This window comes from Nematolebias whitei, chromosome 2 (assembly GCF_014905685.2).
Source record: "Nematolebias whitei isolate Nwh7 chromosome 2, NemWhi1, whole genome shotgun sequence".
Classification (NCBI taxonomy): Eukaryota; Metazoa; Chordata; class Actinopteri; order Cyprinodontiformes; family Rivulidae; genus Nematolebias; species Nematolebias whitei.
In genome coordinates, this window is record NC_056499.1 from 1,629,210 (window position 1) to 1,650,888 (window position 21,679).

A 21,679-nucleotide genomic window follows, 5' to 3' on the forward strand; every position below is an offset into this window, starting at 1 on the left:
CACACACACACACACACACACACACACACACACACACACACACACACTCTAACACACAGATGCAAAGATGTGAGACACAAACCTTAAAGTAGCATTTTAAAGACCACCACATGGTAAATCAATGCAGTTTTAGAAGTCTCACTTATATTTGAATGAATAATCTTTTATTTGTTATTATAAAACTGAAAACAATATGTTGCCATGGCAACTACTGCCACAATGTGAAGCCTTGAAAATGAAAAAAATAAATAAATAAATAAATAAAATCAAACAGAGGAGAAAATGAGATTTCAGCGCAGACCATGAACTCACAAAGCACATTAGTGATCCCAGGAGACCTAAGCCAGCCCCCTCGTGCCCCGCAGCCAATAAACCCGTCATTACAGAACCATTAGGATTGTGTTAATCCAAGCAGATCTGCTCATCTATTGCATGTATGGGCGGAGAGAAAGAGAGAAATCCTGGTCCGAGCGCTGACGTGTGAACAGCCAGCTCCTGAGGACCCTCCAGACGAGGCGGCCTCAGCTGCCGTCCTGCAGATTAAAATGTTCAGGTTGACAGGGGTCAAGTCTGACATGCTGCATAAATCACTTTCCTGTCACGTGTGGGGAATAGTCAGCTGACCTGCCTTCATTCACACAAACTCAGCCCTCGTTTCAAATAAGGTGAAAACTGAAAAAATATAGTTTTGAGAATTATTTGAATTCTTGACTCTGTGCAACAATTTAAAAACACATTTTGTCTTTGCAGGGTTCAATAGTCTTATCTGGCACCTTTTGATTAAATCAATAAATGAACAAATTTCCCTTAATTTTTTCCCTGAACATAATCCTCAGTTTCTATTCTGCTTCACACAAGAACGCAAATTAAATGATGTTAATCAGTTCACAAACCTCCAAGTGAACGTCTTTTAGTTCAAGGATCTCCCACAAGCCATTCTGCTTCTTGTTTCTCTAACACCCCCCACCACCACCACCCTTCATACAAAGTGTGCTACGTCCACAGCCCATAAACTTGTGTTTGTGCCCCCACCCCTCTGGCTGCTCCACTGATTCCCTCCCCTGCTGAAAATGCCTGAGCGTCCACAGGAAAAGACGAGCACTTGCCAAAAGGAGGCAGACTTCAGCTACATGCACGCCTCGCTCAGCTGCTCCGAATGAATTTCAGCCTGTGAAGAATGGAAGTGCAGGGCTGTTTGGTTCCATTTGTTGTGGAACTTCCTTATTAAATGAATGTTGATGCCAAACATTCAGCCAGAGGAAATGAGCATGTGTACATCCAGGACAGAAAATGTGCCTTTTTTTTTCTCACACAAATCAGACCTTCAAATGTCTGCTCAAGTTACTGGTCCCTTACAAAGCCTCATGATGGTTGTTGGTCTACAGAAGATGGTCCCATGTTGCTTGTTTTGGCTGTGCCATCAGGTACTCTCTGATGAGGCTCTCCTCCAGGTTGGCTCCAGGATGACTCCCCATTATTCAATTCAGTTTATTTCTAAAGCACCAAGTCCAAACAGAAGTCATCTCAGGGCACTGAACAGAAACATTCACATACATTATAAATGACAATTAGTAAAGTTATCTCTAAGGAATTCCTGCAGTGGGGGAGGTATCCCATCACAGGCATCTCTTGTAGACTTGGTAACCCCAACTTGTTGGAAAGGTACACTTTTCATTGCAGTCTCACTGAAATCTGACAGTTTGTGACTAAATGCACATTGAGCCTTGCTGTTAGGTTTTGATCAGCCAGTTTGTATTCTGATTACTTCTTGCTGCGTGCACAACTTGTAAAACTGTATTCTGGGCGGTGCATTGTTGTGTACTCACTCCAGCTTGCTTGCTACCCACCAAGGCAGCATTTCTACATTTATGATTTATTCTACCGGAGTACATTTTTGAAATTAAGACATGTAGACTTGTACCAGTTCTTCATTTATGATATCAATAATTTGCTTGTAGACATGGACCTTAGCCTCCGGTGTTTTCTGTAAGACGAGAGCTCCTGTGCAGTTGCCAACAGTTCTAGAGCTCTTAAGATGGTTTGGAGATATCAGTTAATAGAACATCTGCTCTATTTTAAGGGAAATTTTGTTACAAACATTTTTGAACATGTTCAAAATTCAAGTGACAAGATTGCATGTCCCTGCAACCCATCTGAGAAAATAAGGAAAATGAGGCACTTTGGAGACTCCCTTGCAAAGGCCGTTCATTAACTAGTCCCGGACGAGCCCCCAATTCTGTGGAAAAAAGGAGCAGATATCATAAGATTTATTCTTCTTCTGCTGCCTTTCATTTCATTTATTTAATTTCTGTTGTATATAATTACTTTGTTTTTAATGAAATTTATACATTTCTTAATAAAATAAATAAACTAGTCACAAACAGTCACAGCCCAGTGAAACATTAGCTTCAGGCTGGACTGAATCAGGTTTAGTTAGACTCCTGACCCACAGCCGTTTGCCATGTTAGACCTATCAGAGCCAAACTGTCATGGACAACCTACTGTAGCTCCTTGGACTTTGAACGTACCCAAAATACTTAAAGTGAAAAATTTAAAGACGGGCTCCTAAACAGGAAATATCTTTGAAAACAACATAATAAAATATGTATCAGCTTTTTAGCGCATGCTATCACTTGTTTTGTTTAGTACATAATGTACATACTTTAGAGAAGTTTTAGGAGACAACATTTAAATATCTGTGTTTTATCATTTTTTATTGTATATTTTTTAAACAACTGATATTTAGGCTTTATTATTTTAAAGGCTTTTAGATATTTACTTTCTAATTTCCACAGCAAAGCCAGAGGTTATAGAAAAAAGCTTTTAGTTAATGTCTTGCTTAAGAATCCTCCAGGAACAAAGATAAAGGAGTCTAATGTTTAAATGCTTGGCTAAAAGGAGAGAAAACAATATATTTAGATGGTTTAGTACCTTCAGAAAAGGATTTGAATGTATTAAAAGATAAATTAGCTTGCATTTGGAGGTGTTTAAATGTGCTTTTCTTTGTGGTCACCATCAGCCTGTATCCTTGCCACAAAACTGAAGGAGAACCTAATTGGACTCAGAAAGAAAAGAAAGCCTTCCTCTTTTTCAGCACCAAAGAATGGCAAAGCACTCCATGGCCTGTGTGATTGAATAGCCTCCAGAGGGAATAGAAGGGGGTTGGGTGAGGCTAGAAAGGAGGGGACCGGGTGTAAAGTTTACATGAGAGGAGGGGCGGTCATGCTCAGCCGCTCATTAACAAGCTGTCTGATTAAACCCCATGCTAATGACTTTGTCTCAGTAATCAATAGTATCTGCTCTTTAAAATGATCTGTACACACCGAGTGCTCTCAGGGGTTATCTTGACATATGATAATTGAGGTTTACGGCATGTAGCTGTGGGCTCCAAGGTAACGGATGGCATGAGGATGGATGGGCCTCATCGCTCCATTCAAACAGCTGAGGAGTGCTTGCTTGTCAAAGATCGAGAGAAAATGGAAAGTGGTGTAAGTTGTGTCAACAAACTGGCGAATAATGTGAAAAACTGAGAGCTGGATACAGTCAGACACTTTATCTGCAAGGAGGCGTATATAAAATGAGCAAGAGAGGATAATCTTTAGTATTGTACTAAAACAAATCTCAATGTCTTTTAATATTTAAATCTGCAGACATGCTGTAGTTATCATGTTTGTTTGTTTGTTTGTTTTTTTTGCCTCAAGTGGTTTTGTCTGTTGTTCAATTCAATTCAATTCATTTTATTTCTATAGCGCCAAATCACATCAAAGTTGTCTCAGGGACTTTACAGAAACATTCACATACATAAAAGCCAATAAGTAAAGTTCTCTATCTAAGGAATGTTCATGTGTTCCTGTGTTCTCTGCTGTGGAACATCAGGTGTCCTGCTGCTCTAAGGTTATTTTCTGATGGGAACAGTAAAGAAACATCAGAGAATGTAGCTTTAAGAAGCACTCACATAATATTTCTTAAAATCAACCACCCTCATGTACTTGCCTGTGTGTGTGTGTGTGTGTGTGTGTCCTTGTTTATGCTACTTTGTGAGGCCCATTTTTCCAACTTATACTGCATTGTGAGGACTAACTGCTCCTTATGGGGCCCAAAGCCCGGGCCCCATAAGAAGAAGTCCCGTTGGTGGGTTAGGGGCTAGGTTTAGGACTAAGGTGTGAATTGAGGATGTGTTAGGTTTAGGGTTAGGTATGTACTGGTAATGGTTAGGTTATGGATAAAGGTCATGGTTAGGCTATTGAAATGAATGAAAAATGAATGGAAGTCAATGCAAAGGCCCCATAAAGATAGCAAAACAAACCTGTGTGTGTGTGTGTGCGTGTGTGTGTGTGAGTGGGAGGGAGAGTTGTGTGTATGTGTGTGTGTGAGTGGGAGGGAGAGTTGTGTGTATGTGTGTGTACATGTTAGTTTGCCTGTCTGTCTGTTAGCAAAATATCTCATGAACCACCAAACTCATTTTAATGAACCTCATTGGATGTACATTTGCAACACAAACAAAAATATGACTATAATTTGGTGTGGTGTAGATGACAGTCCCCCCCCCCCCCCCCTCCAAAAACTCAGAGTACCAAGTACTTTGCAAACTTCACTCGATAAAGCTGCTCCGCTGGGGAAAAAAAAGTAAACAATCAGAGGAGATTAGCTCCTTGGTTCAATTCTTAGTTACGTACTTTAAAACAGGCATGTAGAAAGCTAGAAAGAAAATGGCGCTCCACTAACGTTGAAGAGTTTTACTTATCCTGGAGTGATAGCCTGCTAAAGGACAAAAAGCTCTCCGTAAAGCTAGAACTTTACATTATTCATCTTTAATTGATGAAAATAAAATAACCCCAAGTTCCTTTTCAGTGGCTAGTCTAATGGAACGTCCTCTCTCTGTTGATTCATGTATCCATACAACTTCATGTCAGTGACGACTTCATGAGATTTTTTTAATAAATAAAATTGTTTCAATTAGGGAAAAAATTCAAACCATCTTTCCTAGTATCACCTCTGGTTCGGTGTCAGATGAGACAACTTTAAAAATGTTACTAGAACCTGATTTATGTTTGGACTGTTTTTGTCTTGTTGAGCTCTGAATTGTCTAAATCTATAGCTTCATCCAAACCATCCACATGCCTGCTAGATCCCATCCCAACCAGACTATTTAAAGAGGTATTTCCCCTAATTAATAACCACATCTTGTATCTGCTTACTTTGTCTCTAATAAACGATTATGTACCACAGAGCTTTATAATTGCTGTAATTAAACCTTTACTTAAGAAACATAACCTTGATTCAGATTCTGATTTGATTCTGGCCCACTATAGACTTATATTTAATCTAACTTTCATCTAAAAAATTCTAGAGAGAATAGTTGCAGGTCAGTTATGTGAACATCTACAAATAAATAATCTGCTTGAAGAGTTTCAGTCAGGGTTTAGAGCTTATCATAGCACAGAATCTGCACTGGTGAAAGTTACTAAAGATATTCTCATGGCCTCTGAGGGTGTCTACACTGGTCCTGTTAGACCTCAGTGCTGCATTTGATATAGTTTTTTTCATCCGACCGTTATTTCTACAGGTTAATCCCATTGAGACTCGGGGATTCATTTACAAGAGAGACCTGATTTCAACAAAGAGTTATGAGAAAAGTGACCAACAAAGGCATAAATAGACCGGTGTAAAATAGACAGAGGTATACAAATGTAAGTTTCTCTTTTTTTTTTTTACAAATCAAAACAATCAAAACAAAACAGCAACCAAAAAGACAATCAAGAGGAATAGCAGCAAAAAAACAGCTAGATTATAAGGCGATTTAGAAAGCTAAAAACAGGAATGTGTTTGCGTTGGTTTTTTCCAGGAACTGAACAGATGTTTGAAGTCACTTAGAGAGGTCAAAGGTTGAGAGCTTCAGATCTTTTTACAAGATATTCCAGGAAACAGGAGCGGAGTAGGAGAAGGTCCTTTTGTCTAGTTCAGTCCTCACTGAGGGAACACTGCAGGTAATGATGTCCTGAGAGCGCACGCTGTAGCTGCACTCACACAGAGACATGTAGGAGGAGATGTATGAAGGCAGCAGACCAGGAAGTGATTTAAAGATGAAGATGTACCAGTGGGAGAGTCTGTGTGAAGTTAATGGTGACCAGTTAACCAGTGGATACTGGGTGCAGTGGTGGGTACGGTAGTTACGAATCTTAGTGCACCATGATAGACAGCATCCAACATCTGCAACATCCAACATCTGCAGCATCCAACATCTGCAGCATCCAACATCTGCAGGGTTCTTGTAGGAGCGTTCATGTAAATAATGTCACCGTAATCAATGGAGGGAAGGAAAGTCACAGATACAAGGTGTTTCCTAACATTCAGAGTTAGACAGGATTTGTTTCTGAAAAAGAAACCCAGTTTAACTTTCAGTTTCTTTACCAAGTTTTCCACGTGGAGCTTAAAAGAGAGATGTGAGTCGACCAAGATACTCAAATATTTATAAGAATCAACAAACTCAATGGAGACACTTTGAGGATAAAATCAGAAGAAGTGATTGGATGGGTTGATCATAATATTCTACTACAGAGACTTGAATATGATATTAGAATTACAGGAACAGCTCTAAATTGGTTAAAATCACATTTTTTATAGATTCCAATTTGTAAATGTAAATAATGAATCTTCATCATACAACAAGGTTAGTCATGGAGTTCTTCAAGGGTCAATGCTTGGACCAATACTCTTTACCTTGTCCATGCTTCCATTAGATAAAGTTATTAAACAGCATGGGATAAATTTTCATTGTTATGCTGATGATACACAGTTATATTTGTCCATTAAACCCAATGAGTCCAATCAGCTACTTAGACTACAAGCATGTCTTAAAGACATAAAAACCTGGATGACCCTTAATTTTCTCCTGTTGAACAGACAAGACTGAGGTTTTAGTTTTTGGACCTGAGCACCTTAGGAATGAATTTTTCAGTCTTTCTCCCTCCTTAGATGCATTAATCTGTCCTCCAGCGCTGCTCCTCAGATAAATATTGTTAAATTATTATTTTATATATGAATGTTTCTGTTTAGTTCCTGAGGCGACTTCTGTTGGGACTTGGAGCTTTAGAAATAAACTGAATTGAAATTGAATATAATTGGACAAGATCTTTTTTAAAGTGTTGCCATGAAAGATGGAATGTAAAATGTAAAAGACCTAGTTAGAATTTAAACAAGTGATCAAAATTGTGACATTTGTGTCACTGAATTTATTGAAAAAGTTGGGCATGAATATTTTAAAAATAAACTTTCCATTTTTTGTATTTTTACAGTAAATGATTTTAAAATACATTTTTCTCTTTGCATACTGTGCACACTAAAGATGGAATATTTTCTCTTTGTGTCTCTTTGTGTGGACACATAAAGACGGGGGTATGAGTGGTATGGGTGCATGTTCATGTTTGAAACCTTCAGCACATACACATGGACTTTAATTCCCTGGTGGGCTGCCATTTAAACCGCACACAAGAGTCACGTCTTTGCACATTCACCCACAGAGAGACGTATTTGTTTTCTCCACCAGGTTTGTACTCTTTACCCAAGGTCTACGTTCTGAATACGATCATTGTCAGCACGGTCTTATCCTGACCAATGGTTGCCAGGCAACCCATCCTCCCATTCCTTGAGCCTCCACACAGACGCACATGAGTGGAGCACGACTGAAGGAGGCTGAAAGGCACCGTGCGATGATAAATCACTCTGACACACTGGACTTGTTGCTGACTTAAATGTTGAATAAGAACTTTTGCACCTCACTTCTTATCACGACATGTGTCATCAGTCTTTGTTGTGGGAGTCATGACGTTGGTTACTAATAGTTTCTTCAATTAAAACAAGCAAGTTCTAGCTAAATATTTTTTTTCTCCAGCAAATATCCAAAATATGCTGCACATACTTATATTTTCTTTTAGTGACAGTGGTGCTGGTTTTTAATTGTACTCACACTAATGTTTTTTAGGTCCATACCTCTCCTGGTAGCTTCTCAGAGGGAAACTGTGGCCCAAACATGAGAATTACCACAAATGCCAGAAAAGCTTTGCAGCCTAAAATGAGTTATTGTAAGAGCAGAACAAGCAGTGCATCCCAAAATGAAGTGCTCTAAGTGGGGCAGCTGTGCTGACTTAAATATCAGCATAAGTTGTAGAATGTGGCCACTCACCAGACAATGTCAATGTCAGGGAGATGGTTTTGGTTTATGAGTCAGGATGTCCCTCAGATCCTCTGGTTCCTCTCTTTTAGTTGTTCCACAGAGCAGAACAAGAACTTTTAGTGATTTTACTTTCAGTAGCTATGCAAAAAGACTTTCCAACGGCCTGCCCGAGGCACTGACAGGAGTCCATAAACTTGATACTTTTACTTGTAGAGTAAAAACTCATCTGCTCGGTTCAGCTTTACCTGGGATAGCTTTTTTAATTCCATTGGAAAGCTCTTTGGATTGTATTTGATGTATGCATGGTGCTTGATTGATGGATTGAAAAGGTTTACAGCTTAAAGTGAATTCCTGTTAATGCGAGAAAAGTTGTGTCACCTTATTAATTGCTATAAATGCAGAAAAATATTTACAATTTAAAAGTAAATGTAATGTACATAATTATAGTTATATTTATTTCATTCTATTGAAATCTCACAACCAATCTGGGTCCAAATAAGATTTCATCTGGGCCTGGATTCAACCCGGTCCACCATTTGGCAACCCCTAATTTCTAATCGACAGATAATGATGACCATTATTTCCCTTCCACAAATCTATGTTTATAAATGGACTGTACTTATACAGCGTCTTTCTGTCTAATCAAGACACTCAAAGCTCTTTACAACACAATCTGTGCCCTCATTTACCTCAGCACACATTTATACAGCTCTCTACTACATCTCTACAAAGTTACTGTGGATCTGTAGAGACTAATCAGAGCTTTATCACGTTCAGACACTGATGGGACACACATCAGAGGCAACGAGGGGTTCAGTGTCTTGCCCAGGGACACTTCAACATGTGACTGCTGGTGGAATCAAACCCCCAACTCTCCCACTGGAGGATGACTGCTGTAAGCAGTCAGCCACAGCCGCCCTACAAGTGGCTTATAATTGTCTTTTGACCACATTAATATATTAAAACAACAGATTCATACAGGTGGAACAAGAAAAAATATAAAAATAATAATAAAAAGTTTTTCATGTTTGGAGTTAAAACATAATCACTAGTCTGTTAGTTCTGCTTTGAATAAGACATTTAAAATATGTCATTATGGGAGGGGTCAGGGCACATGGTTTGTGTAACCTTAGTTGCTGCTCCACACAGTTCACCAGTAAATGGAACTTGACTCTTCTTACCCGGATGTACAGAACTTTGTCGCCGACACGGTAGCAGCTTTTGGGTTGCTTCTCAACAGGAAACTTGGTGGGACAGCTGCACGGGGGGGTTTCAGTAATATTTTTCACCTGAAACAGAGTAAAGGTTGAAATGACCGACATGTAATACTAAGATCATTTACGGTAACTAAAGATAAAACTCATACTATGTCATCCAAAATGCTGGTGCCTGCACTCCTTCGGCTTTTAGATTTGTTGGATGAATGTGTTGCAGGTTGGGGGGTGATGGGAGGTGTGTGTTGGTTTATCGTGGTGGGGCAGATGTCAACAGTCGACACCAGACTTTGGTCCGACAGCTGAGGTGCAGCACATGTGCCAGCAGCATCGCAGGACGACGAGAACAAAGGGGTTTGTGAGGAGGCCGTGGTTGATGCAGGCGCTGTGTTTGCCGTGGCTGATGGAAGATCAGAGGAGAGGGAGGCAGCGAGAGGTTCAGCCAGATGGGTCGTAGTGGAGGTGGAACATGAAGGAGGAGGAGAGGAGGAGGCTGGGGGAAGGGGGGATTGTGATGATGCTGGAGGAACAAAGGAGAGTGGAGATGATGGAGACAAACACCCTACTTCCTCTCTTATCTCTCTTTCCAACGTCAACAGCCTCAGAGGCTCCAGTCCATACCTGAAAAAAGACCAATAAAACTGATTGATTAATTTTAAATTAAACCTTAAACTTAATGGTTTTCAGTCAAACACCTGAAAAAATACTTTGTAAAATAAAATTAAATACTATGAAAAGTGAAAAAAAAAACTAATGTCAAAAGCTGTAAAGATGAAAATAAACAATGGAAACACTAGGTAGGTTTGACTGGCTGAAAATAATATTTTTTTTTTGTATTTAACAATTTTGTAATTCCTCAAAAGTTTTAAAGTCACTGCAGGTAGACCAGTTTAAACCAGTGGTTCCTAAAGTTATGGCTAGGTTCCCACTGTGGATCATAAAACACTAAGCTTAATATGATCTCTATAACTCAAATACATTTGATAAGTAATTGCTAACATTCTGTTTTCACTGTAAATGTTATAAAAGCCAAAGCAAAAATGGATCTAAGTTGCAGTTGTTAATTTTAGATTCCTTTTTCCTTTTAACAACATTTGTATATTTTTTAGGTTTGTCATATTGTGGAGTCAAAGCTTCAAAGTTTAGGAACCAATGATAAAAACTACTTTTCTAAAAAAACATGTTGCACAATGTGCAATAGGTGGTTTAGCATTGGTTGCCTAAATTAATTTGGGTTCCTTTTTATGAAGACATCATCAGCATCATGGTTTTGTTTTGGTTACATCCTTTTTGCAATGAATCTTTTGCGCTGCATTTTATTGAACTGTCCCAGCACGATGTTTCACTCTTTACTTAGTAAAGTAATACAGTAGTGTTTTACTCTTTACATAGTAAAGTAATATACATTAGTGTTTTACTCTTTACTTAGTAAAGTAATACAGTAGTGTTTAACTTTTTACGAAGTAAAGTAACACAGTAGTGTTTTACTCTTTACGTAGTAAAGTAATACAGTAGTGTTTTACTTTTTACATAGTAAAGTAATACAGTAGTGTTTTACTCTTTATGTAGTAAAGTAATACAGTAGTGTTTTACTCTTTATGTAGTAAAGTAATACAGTAGTGTTTTACTCTTTATGTAGTAAAGTAATACAGTAGTGTTTTACTTTTTGCATAGTAAAGTAATACCGCAGTGTTTTACTCTTTATGTAGTAAAGTAATACAGTAGTTTTACTCTTTACGTGGTAAAGTAATACAGTAGTGTTTTACTCTTTACGTAATAAAGTAATACAGTAGTGTTTTACTCTTTATTAGTAAAGTAATGCAGTAGTGTTTTCCTCTTGACATAGTAAAGTAATACAGTAGTGTTTTACTCTTTTTGTAGTAAAGTAATACAGTAGTGTTTTACTCTTTACGTAGTAAAGTAGTACAGTAGTGTTTTTCTTTTTAAATAGTAAAGTAATACAGTAGTGTTTTACTCTTTACTTAGTAAAGTAATACAATAGTGCTATACTCTTTACTTAGTAACGTAATACAATAGTGTTTTACTCTTTACGTAGTAAAGTAATACAGTATTAATTTACTCTTTAGGTAGTAAAGCAATACAGTAGTCCAACAATTTTCAGTCAGGTCATCTGGACAGTTTATTTTTTTTCTGAAATGTTTCACCTTCCATCCAGAAGAGTTCATCAGTCAAGGAAACACACAACACAAAACTGATTCTTCCCCCAAACAGCTTACTCCAAAGTGGAACAAACCAGTTATGTTGGTGCTAAGATGGTGTCTTTGGCACGCCCCCTCCTCTTGTGCCGTCCCTCTTTCTCATCGACAGTCATGTCAAACTGATTCAAAACCAAAAAGTCAATGCTCAATAATCCAGGTATACAATCCAACAATTTTCAGTCAGTTCATCTGGACAGAAGAGGGGAACCATCACCCCAGTCTGCCAATCCTGTGGCACTGCCCCCGATGTCCATGCGACGTTGCAAAGGCATGTCAACCAAGACAGCCCCACAACATCCAGAGCCTTAAGGAAATCAGGGTGAGTCTCATCCACTCCCAGAGCCCTGCTACCTTGGAGCTTTTTAACTACCTCTGCGACCTCAGCCACGGTTATGGATGGATCAATCCAAAAGTCCCCCGACTTAGCTTCCTCCATGGAAGACGTGCTGCTGGGATTGAGAAGGTCCGAGAACTATTCCTTCCACATCTTGATGACATCACTGGTTGAGGTCAAACGAGGTGTGAAACATGGCCCACTCAGACTCAATTTCCCCCACCTCAGCTGGGATGCGATTAAAACTTTCCCAGAGGTGTGAGTAGAAGATCTCTCCGATGGGTTCTTCTGCCAGGCATTCCCAGCAAACCCTCACTACACATCTGGGTCTACCGGGTCTGTCCTGCATCTTCCCCTGCCATCTGATCCAACTCACTACCAGGCAGTGATCATTTGACAGCTCAGCTCCTCTCTTCACCCGAGTGTCCAAAACAAATCAGATGACACGACTATGAAGTCAATCATTGATCTACGACCTAGGGCGTCCTAGTGCCAACTGCACTTATGGACATGCTTACGTTCAAACATGATGTTTGTGATGGACAAACTATGACTAGCACATAAGTCCAACAACAGAACACCACTCGGGTTCAGATCAGAGAGGCTGTTCCTCCCATTCACTCCCCTCCAGGTCACACTGTCATTACCCATGTGGGCATTGAAGTTCCCCAGCAGAATAAAGGAGTCCCCAGCTGGTGCACCTTCCAGCACCCCTGCTAAGGATTCCAAGAAGGCCAGATACTCTGAACTGCCATTCGGTGCATAGGCACAGACAAGAGTCAGAGTCCATCCCCCCACCCGAAGGCGAAGGGAAGACACCCTCTCATCTGCTGGGGAGAACACAGGCACCAAGTCAGGGGATTAAGAGTAGACCCACACCAGCTCAACGCCTCTCACCATAGGCAACTCCAGAGTGGAATAAGGTCCAGCCTCTCTCAAGGAGATTGGTTCCAGAGCCCATGCTGTACGTTGAGGTGAACCCAACTATATTTAATTGGTACCTCTCAACCTCACACACAAGCTCAGGCTCCTTCCCCACCAGATGGTCACATTCCATGTCCCAAGAGCCAGCTTTGGTAAGCCGGGGTGTCAAGTGAGGTCTTTTGGAATGAAATCAGCTCTGCCATGGACACCCAAATGTGACAGCTTTGTGCTCTACACTATGAATAAATGGTGTACAATATTATATAAAAGTAATCATAACAGTATTGTATTCATACATGAGGTGATTATTGTATTCTATATTGCATCCTGTGATTAGGGTGAAGTAAAATGAATGAAATGTGTAGGGATTCATGCTGTGTTCTGAAAGAGAGGGGAAAGTAAGTTGAGGGAGCTGATGTCTGGGGGGGGAGGGGGGGCTAACAGCATTCCAGAGAGATGCTGCATTTCCTTTGGAATGCTGCAGGCTGCCCTCAGCAGAACAGTGTGTAAATACCTTCTAGCATTACATGTAGAAACCGAGCAAAGCAGCTCCTTTACCATAAAAGGAAATGGGCTGTAGGAAAGATCGTATGTCAGTGACTTGTGAGCCGAGAAGCAGAGCAGTAACAACTTGATGCCTTAAAAGGGCACAATGACAAACTACAACCAATCACCGATCAGATCAAACTAGTCAAGGGAAAAAGAGGGTTGACCAGCAAACTCAAAAGTCAATAAAAACCAAGCCCAGTAGAGAAACGGGGCTGAACGGGACCATGATAGTCCAAAGAGGAGGATGTGTGGCTGCATCCCCAGGAGCTAAACAGAAGAACTTGGAACAGCTCATAAGAGGATTTTTTTTTCAAAGATAGGAATACCTTTTGTTCAGTCGGGCTGACTCCAGACCAGATTCCTCAGGATCAGGACGGCTTTTGGGGGTTAAAGGAGACTTTCTTCCAGGGCTCTGGAAGAGAGATTATCGTGCCATTTTCCAGAAGTCTTTGGGCAGAAATGGTGAGCGACTCCTACCCATTGTCCAAATACTAAATGTATATGAAATAACAGTGTTTCTAAATTAAGAGGTAGTGTCAGGGCAAGAGAGTGTTGTTCTGCTTCCAACATTCTTGAGAAGTCACTGCATAAACTGTGTGCTGTCAAGGTGGTTTGTAACAGGTTTAGCTAAACTTGGTTGGTTGGTTAGTGAGACAGACTTAGAGGTTTGAGAGGTTTTAACCTGCCTTGGGGCTCCAAGCACATATCAGTCCACTGTGCAGGAACAGGCTGCTCTATAATAACAACTCAAGAGTTAGGAGACAGGACTCTCCAACCTGGCTCATCGGAGTCAGGGAAGCCACGCCTTGTGGACACAATAGGACCCTGAATGTCACACAAACCCCATAAGACAGTCTCTGGAACCAGGCATGAATTCTGTCATTAGAATTGTTGGAATGATCAAATGTAATCAATTAGAATGTGCTGATAATGCTGTACCCCTGCAATTCATTGATTAAAGCAAAGCATATAAATGTAAAATTCTGGACTATCATTTCTGCACTTCGGGTTCAAAAATTTGGAAAAGCTGGGCTCAAATTCATCAAGAAAATTAGGTTTTTAAAGGTTTCACAGCTTGGATCAAACAACACCCTGGAATCTTGTGCCTAGATTCTAAAGCTACCAGATCGGTAACAATTGCAATTCTACAATAGGAGGTGAGTGGCCTAAAAATTCCAGTTTCCCCTTGATTAACGTCCTAACCCCGACTACTAGGTTGGACGAGTCTAGGGGTGAGATAAGGGTATGGATAGCAACTGATGGTCATGAACAGTCTGGGTGAATCACTTCCGATACAGCCTTAAGCAAAATTAATCTAGCGTCATTTTGGGTAAAGCTCAAGTGCTAGATTAGTCCGATATACCCCTTAGAGGAGAGGTTGCAGTGGGGTTTTGCCATAACTCGTGGTAATCTCACTGGGTAGACAAACATGGCGTCCCTGGGTGGGCGGATACATTCCTTAGATAAGGATCCCATTAAAAAGTAGACGTGCATCAGGAAAAACTGACCAAGCGTCGAGGAAGAAAAAAAGGCGTGCATCAGGAGAACCTGACTGAGCGTCAAAACAAGCCATGCGTCTGGAGAATCAGACCGGGCATTTGGCTCAAAGCAACCTGAAGTAAGCGGTTGCAGGTGGCTGGGTGGGCCCTCAGCCACTTATCCTGCAGTAAACACCTGGCTAGTGGGTGGAGTAGGGGGCTTACTGAGGATTACTGACCATAATCCAAGCAGTAAATTAGTAACATAGTTTGTGATCGTACCTGAACTGGAGAGCACAGCCAGGAGGCTTTGAGGAGCAGACACTCGAGACAACAAAAAGCAAAAGCAATGGGGGAAGAGGCGGACACTACAGAAGTAGAGGTTCTACAGGACCCAGCAAATGATCCTTACGATCCAGAATTGAATCCACAGCAGGAGCGTTGGTGGAAATTATCTTGTATGGTAAAGGATTCACACATTGGGACCCGTCAGTGCAGGAAAGATTTAGAGAAAGCAATGTAATAAAGGATGAACACTTGTTGCCGAGTTTGACTGAGTTTATACAAAAAAAATGCAGTCTTTCATTGTACCAAAGTGTTGCAGAGCCGCCGAATGGTGATTCTGTGCGATACGGCCAATATAAAAGCCAAAGAAGGGATAAAGAGATGGTTAGGATGGTGGATGCAGAGGCTTGAGGAATGGAACGGAGGGACCCTGACCACCATCATTAGCCCATCGAATAACTATGACCCTATAGTAAAAATTATATCCAAGGCAACAGGCTTGGAGGAGGTCCTAAAAAACTCTAAAGCAACAGTGGCAGCAAGATATAAAACCTACAAAGAAGAGTTGAAAAAGATGTGGGCATATAAAGAAGCAAGAAAAGGCCTAAAGAGTGGTCACAGTCAGCAGAGCCTCTGGGAGGACGAGAATAACAACACAGAAGACGAAATTGTAGACAAAGACATTGGGGGAGACCCTGAACCCGAGAACATGACTGAAAGGGGACAGGTAGCAAAAGGGGGTGAACCAGACAGTGATGAACAAAGCCAACCACTGTACCCCCCAGCGTCACACGTAGGACCCTCAACTTGGGTCCAAGCAGCAGGCCCGAGTGGGGGAAGGAACCCCCTGGAGGAAAAAGGGAACCCAAAATTACATGATAAGTTAGAGTTCAATGATGAATCGGAGAGCTCTGAAACAGAACAGCAAATGGAGGAGTTGGCTCACAGGCTGGTGGAAAGGATGAGAACCCTGATGATCAAGGGCAGCGCCCAGGGCATAGGAAAACTGCAAAGATCAAAAGTGCAGACTCTGTATGAGAAACCCAAAAACAGCCGAGCGAACGCGAAGACCTGGGTGAGAGTTCAGAAGAAGAACCCAGAAACACCCTGAAGAAGAAGAAAGCTAAAAAGAACAATGTAGAAACAAAGCCTGAACTTGGCTCTGGTTGGGGCAAAAAGAAAAAGTGCCTCAGCCCAGTGCCTGAAAAGGCCCAGGTCATAAAGTTCCAAAATGGAACCTGAGTGTATCAGATGATAGGGAACCCCTGGGCATTGGAAGCAGATGAGTTGCTGATATTCACCAAACATACCTGCAAGATCCACAACTTCACCTTTAGGAAAGCTTTAAAGAAGTTGCCTGGACCCAAATACCAGTTCGACTTAAGGGAGCTTAAAGCAGAACTAAAGGACGAAGGGCCAAAGACAAACAACTGGCGGAGAAGACCTCCCATACCATGCCATAATACATGTCCCAATTAAGAGCTACAAGGAAGCAGAAAGTCTAGAGGAATATATGAAAGAAATGTTATATATCCCTCAGGAGAGGGATAAGCAAAGCCATAGCCTGCAGTTTTAGGCAGGTAGTAATGTACATAGATAGATTACGATCACATAATCTACAATGGGAGGTAGCAGAAAGAGTAGCAATCAATACTACAACTTATTTGGCTAAAGCAATGCTGCCTGAAGCGGTACTAAAAGAGTTAGTTGTAGTGACGCAGACAAAACTGTACAAAGACAGGGAAACCAGGCTTTTGGCCACCATGGCAGGGACAGAAAAGAAACAACCCAAAGATGACCCAAAAAGAGAAAAAGAAAATGGAGAGAAACTGTCAACATCACCAAATACAAGGAAAGACCGAGACCCTTTATGGGATGACTCCCAAAACCCAACATCATCAGTAACCACCCCCGTGGGGAAGCGGCTGGATGATTCTATCATAAAAAAGGGAAAGAATGGTCAAAGACAATAACAGGAAAGACCATCATGGAAAGCCTCAGCAAAGATGGAACCGTGAAACGGAGACAGTGAGCAAAGTGACAGTGAAGCCGCACAAGGAGCCCTACTTATCAGAGTGCCAAGGTCTCCGCCTTCAGCAAACTGCCCATGGTATCACGCACCTGACTTTTATGGCCCTTCCTGCAGGTGGTGGGTCCACAAGGCAAACCGATGCTGTTCCTTTGGGCTGAGCCCGACCTGGCCCCATGTGTAGATACCTGGTCACCAGGCGCTCGCCAACGAGCCCCTCCCCCAGGCCTGGCTCCAGGGTGTTGCCCTGGTAACCTACAAAGTCTGGGCAAAGGACACCAAGTTCATTGCTGTGTCATGTCCATAAAAATCGTCTGAATCGTTCTTTGTCTGGCTGTTCACCATTTGATAATGTCAATAAAAAACAAAGCAAATATGTTCTTGTTTTTAATATTTCACCCTGTTTTACGGCACCCTGATTTATTATTTTGTACACTACTCTTGTTTTAACTGCATTTTTACTGTAGTTTATTGTAATCATTGTCAACGGTTTTATTGTCTGCACTATATTTGTTCTGCATGAAACAGGTCTCTCTTGCAAATGGGTCCCCGTGGCTCAATGAGGCTAGCCTGTATAAATAAAGGTTGAATGAAAAGAAAAATTCCAGGAAACAGGAGCGAAGTAGGAGAAGGCCCGTTTTTCTAGTTCAATCCTCAATGAGGGAACACTTCATGTAATATCCTGATACTTGCTCAATAATCCAGGTAGAAAAATCCAAAAAAGTTCAATCTGGTCCTTTGGACATTCAAAAAAACAAGAAAACAAAAAAAAAAAAAAACAAAGCAAAAAAAATGTGGAAACGTTTCGTCTCCGCAACAACAAAATGAAAGAGGGTGAAGCAGAACAGCTCAGAATCAAAGTTTCATCCTGCCTCAGCAATGCCAAACCACCACCTTCCAACATCAGTAGAGACGAGAGGGATGCACTCACCACTCTTAGCAAGGACAAAAACATCATCATTCTCCCAGCAGACAAAGGAAGGTGCACAGTGATTTTGAACCAGAAAGACTATCATGAGAAAGTTATGATACTCCTTAGTGACTTAACCACTTATGAACTTCTGAAAAGAGATCAAGGAAGTGGTTACAAGAAGAAGGTAATAGATTGCCTGAAAAATTTGGAGCAGGACAAGGCTATTGACTGTATTCTGTACCACAGACTGTACCCAGGGGAGGCCACACCTAGTCTGTATGGTTTACCTAAAATCCACAAACAAGGGGTACCTTTAAGACCTATTGTTAGCATGATTAACTTGGTCACTTACAATGTTTGCAAATATCTGGCGTCTGTACTCATCCCTTTAGTTGGCAGCTCAGAACACCACATACAGAACACCACAGACTTTGTGGATAAGGTTAGGGACGTCATCATGGAAACTGATGCAACTATGGTCTCTTTTGATGTCACATCACTCTTTACGTGCATTCCTGTTGAGGATGCAGTAGAAGTGGTCACTTTAACATTAAAATCAGACACCACTCTGAGCAGCAGGACCACGCTTTCCACAGAACAACTGTGTCAACTCTTGAAACTGTGCCTGCAGTCAACCTACTTCACAAATGGGGGGCAATATTATAGGCAGAAACATAGGTGTGCTACGGGGTCTCCAGTTTCTCCTATTGTTGCCAACCTGTACATGGAGGAGGTAGAAAAGAGAGTCTGATGTCCTTTTCAAGGACACCACCAAGTCATTGGTTCAGGTATGTTGATGACACCTGGGTTAAAATTAAATCTCAGGAAGTCCAACATTTTACTGACCACATCAACTCTGTGGATAAATACATCAAGTTCACACGAGAAGATGTAAAAAATGGCAGGTTGGCTTTCTTGGACTGTGAGGTCTAAGTCTCTGATAGAGGACATTTGCAAACCGAGGTGTACCACAAAACCACCCACACAGACCAGTATTTGCAGTTTGACTCCCATCCCCCTTTGGAGCACAAGTTAGGAGTCATCAGGACTCTGTATCACAGAGCAGACAGCACCCCCACTAACTCAGGAGCCAGGCAGAAGGAGAAATCCTACACAAGACAGGCTCTAGAGCAATGTGGATATCCTAACTGGGCCTTCCTGAAAGCAGAGAAGAAACCCAAACAAGACTCCAGTCAGCCATCAGGTGAAAAGGAGGAACCCAGACCCAGACCAGTGGTATTTCTGTATGTTAAGGGAGTATCAGAGAAACTGAGACAGTTATTTTCTAAACATAACGTCCCAGTGGCTTTTAAACCCCAAAATACATTACGGCTCTTCTGCGTAATATTGTGTATGCTGTTCAGTGTCAGGAGGGCTGTGATCAGTCTTACATCGGGGAAACTAAACAGCCACTGGCCAAAAGGATGGCCCAGCACAGAAGATCAACATCATCAGGCCAGGATTCTGCAGTCTACACTCATATCCAGGCCAGCGGTCACTCTTTCAGGGATGAAGATGTTCACATCCTGGACAGAAAGGAACAATGGTTTGAGAGAGGAGTAAAAGAGGCCATCTTTGTGAAAAGAAATCGTCCATCATTAAACAGGGGTGGAGGCCTCCGGGTTCAACTGTCCCCCTCTTACAATGCTGTTATTGCTAGTATCACTCAACCCCTTGTGAATAGTAAACAGCCATCAGTGTGCTAATGATCCATTGTTAGGCTGATGGTCCTTCTTGACCATGTGAGCAGCTGGTTTTAGTTGTCAGCAGCAAACTGGTTGATCCAATCTGAGAAGGTGCTATTTAAGAGACTGAGCTGAATACAGAACCTCAGACTGAGGAAGTCTCTCGGATGAGAGACAAAACATTTCTACGTTTTTTTTTTTTAATTTTTTTGTTGCTTTTGTTTTGTTTTCTTGTTTTTTGACTGTCCAGAGGACCAGATTGAACTTTTTTGGACTTCATGTAATATTGTCCTGAGAGTGCACGCTGTTGCTGCGCTCTCTCACTTTTGTGTATTTTAGATGATTGAGCACTGGAAAGCCTCAGCCTTCATTTATATTCATTTTGTTAACTACTACTGCCTCCATTAAAATTGCTTTTTAACTTAATGTTAATAAAATGTAAATCTTGGAACACAGTCTCCTGCTTACTTGTAAGCAAATCCAATTGCCTTTCTGTGTATAAATTGTTTCCTTGGGTGAAGGTCCTAAGGTGGCATTGCAGTAAGTTAAAAAAAAATAAAATAAATAACATCCGTAGTCCTAAGCTTCAGCTTGCCACATGTGCGTTGTTTAAATGATGTACTTTGTAGGTTTACGAGTGCAGAACATTGTGGCTCCATCGATGCAGGGTAGGTCTGCCAAACTGGAACCAAGCTGGACCGGAACCGAGCTGCTGTTCTGCAGAGCTGGTAAGTAAAGTTTTGCAGTACTGTACAGTACATATACATATGTTGTTAAAATTATGTAGGTTTAAGGGTTTAGAACATTGCCAGAGTGTGGGAAGGGTTTATGAGACCTTAAAATATATAAATAGTAAAATAATTATAGCATTGGTACTTCATGATTTTTCACTTATTGTGGCTGTGTCTGGAATGTAACCCCTATGGTAATCGAGGGACTGTCAGGATTTATCAGGCAGGAATGAACCCAATAGTTGCAGGCAGAGACTTGACTCAGAAGATACAAAAATAAATACTTCAATGATAAGAAATTAAAATAGCTGACGAGGCAGCAACTTACAAAATATACTCAGGACTGGATCAAACTGGCAGGAAAAGACAGGGTAGACCCAATGACGACGCAACAATGAACAAGACTAACAGACAGACTAGATACCCAGACAAGACAGGACGTGATTAAAAACAGCTGGCACGAGACAAGGGTGAAATTAATTGGATAAATGACGAGACACACTCCCGGCCTCCCATCGGACTGATGCGAGTCAGGTGGGCGGCCATCCATCAGGCTGAAGCAAGTCGGGCGGGCGGCCAGGAGCCCATCCATCAGGCCGGGGCCGGTCAGGCCGGCATCCGAGAGGTCGTCCAATAGGCCGTTTAGGCAGAGACAAGACAGATAGGTAAGCGGGAGCACATTCATCGGACCGGGGCCGGTCAGGCAGGCGGTCAAGTGGTCGTCCATCGGACCATTCATCGAGCAGGAACCGGACATACAGGAGGCCGGGAGACCATTCATCGGGCCAGGGCCAGCCAAGCAGGCGGCCGAAAGATTGTCCATCAGGTCATTCTTCAGGCAGGACAGACAGGAGGCCTGGAGACCAATCATCAGGCCGGGGCTGGTCAGGCAGGCAGCCGAGAGATCGTCCATCGGGCCATTTTTCAGGCAGGAGCAGAACAGACAGGGTCGCAGGCAGGTTGAGGCCGAAGATCTCAGGCGAGCCTAGGCCGAAGATCTCAGGCGAGCCGGGAAAGAAGACCTCAGACAAACCAGGATCTTCTGCGGTCGGGTCAAGATTTTCTGCGGTCGGGTCTGGATTTTCTGCGGTCAGGTCAGGATCTTCTGCTGTCGGGTCAGAAGCTAAGACCTCAGATGTACCAGG

General features: G+C 41.7%; 1 protein-coding gene across 1 annotated transcript in view; it reads right to left on the reverse strand.

The window, feature by feature from the left end:
- The window catches only part of gas2b (growth arrest-specific 2b), a 37,772-nt gene that overhangs the window by 608 nt on the left and 15,485 nt on the right, over positions 1–21,679 (reverse strand). Inside the window, exons 5-6 of the mRNA XM_037695370.1 lie at positions 9,540–10,008; positions 9,355–9,462 (exon numbers count right to left, since the gene is read on the reverse strand). Coding sequence (XP_037551298.1) covers positions 9,355–9,462; positions 9,540–10,008 — 577 coding nt within the window. The remainder of the gene's footprint in view (positions 1–9,354; positions 9,463–9,539; positions 10,009–21,679) is intronic.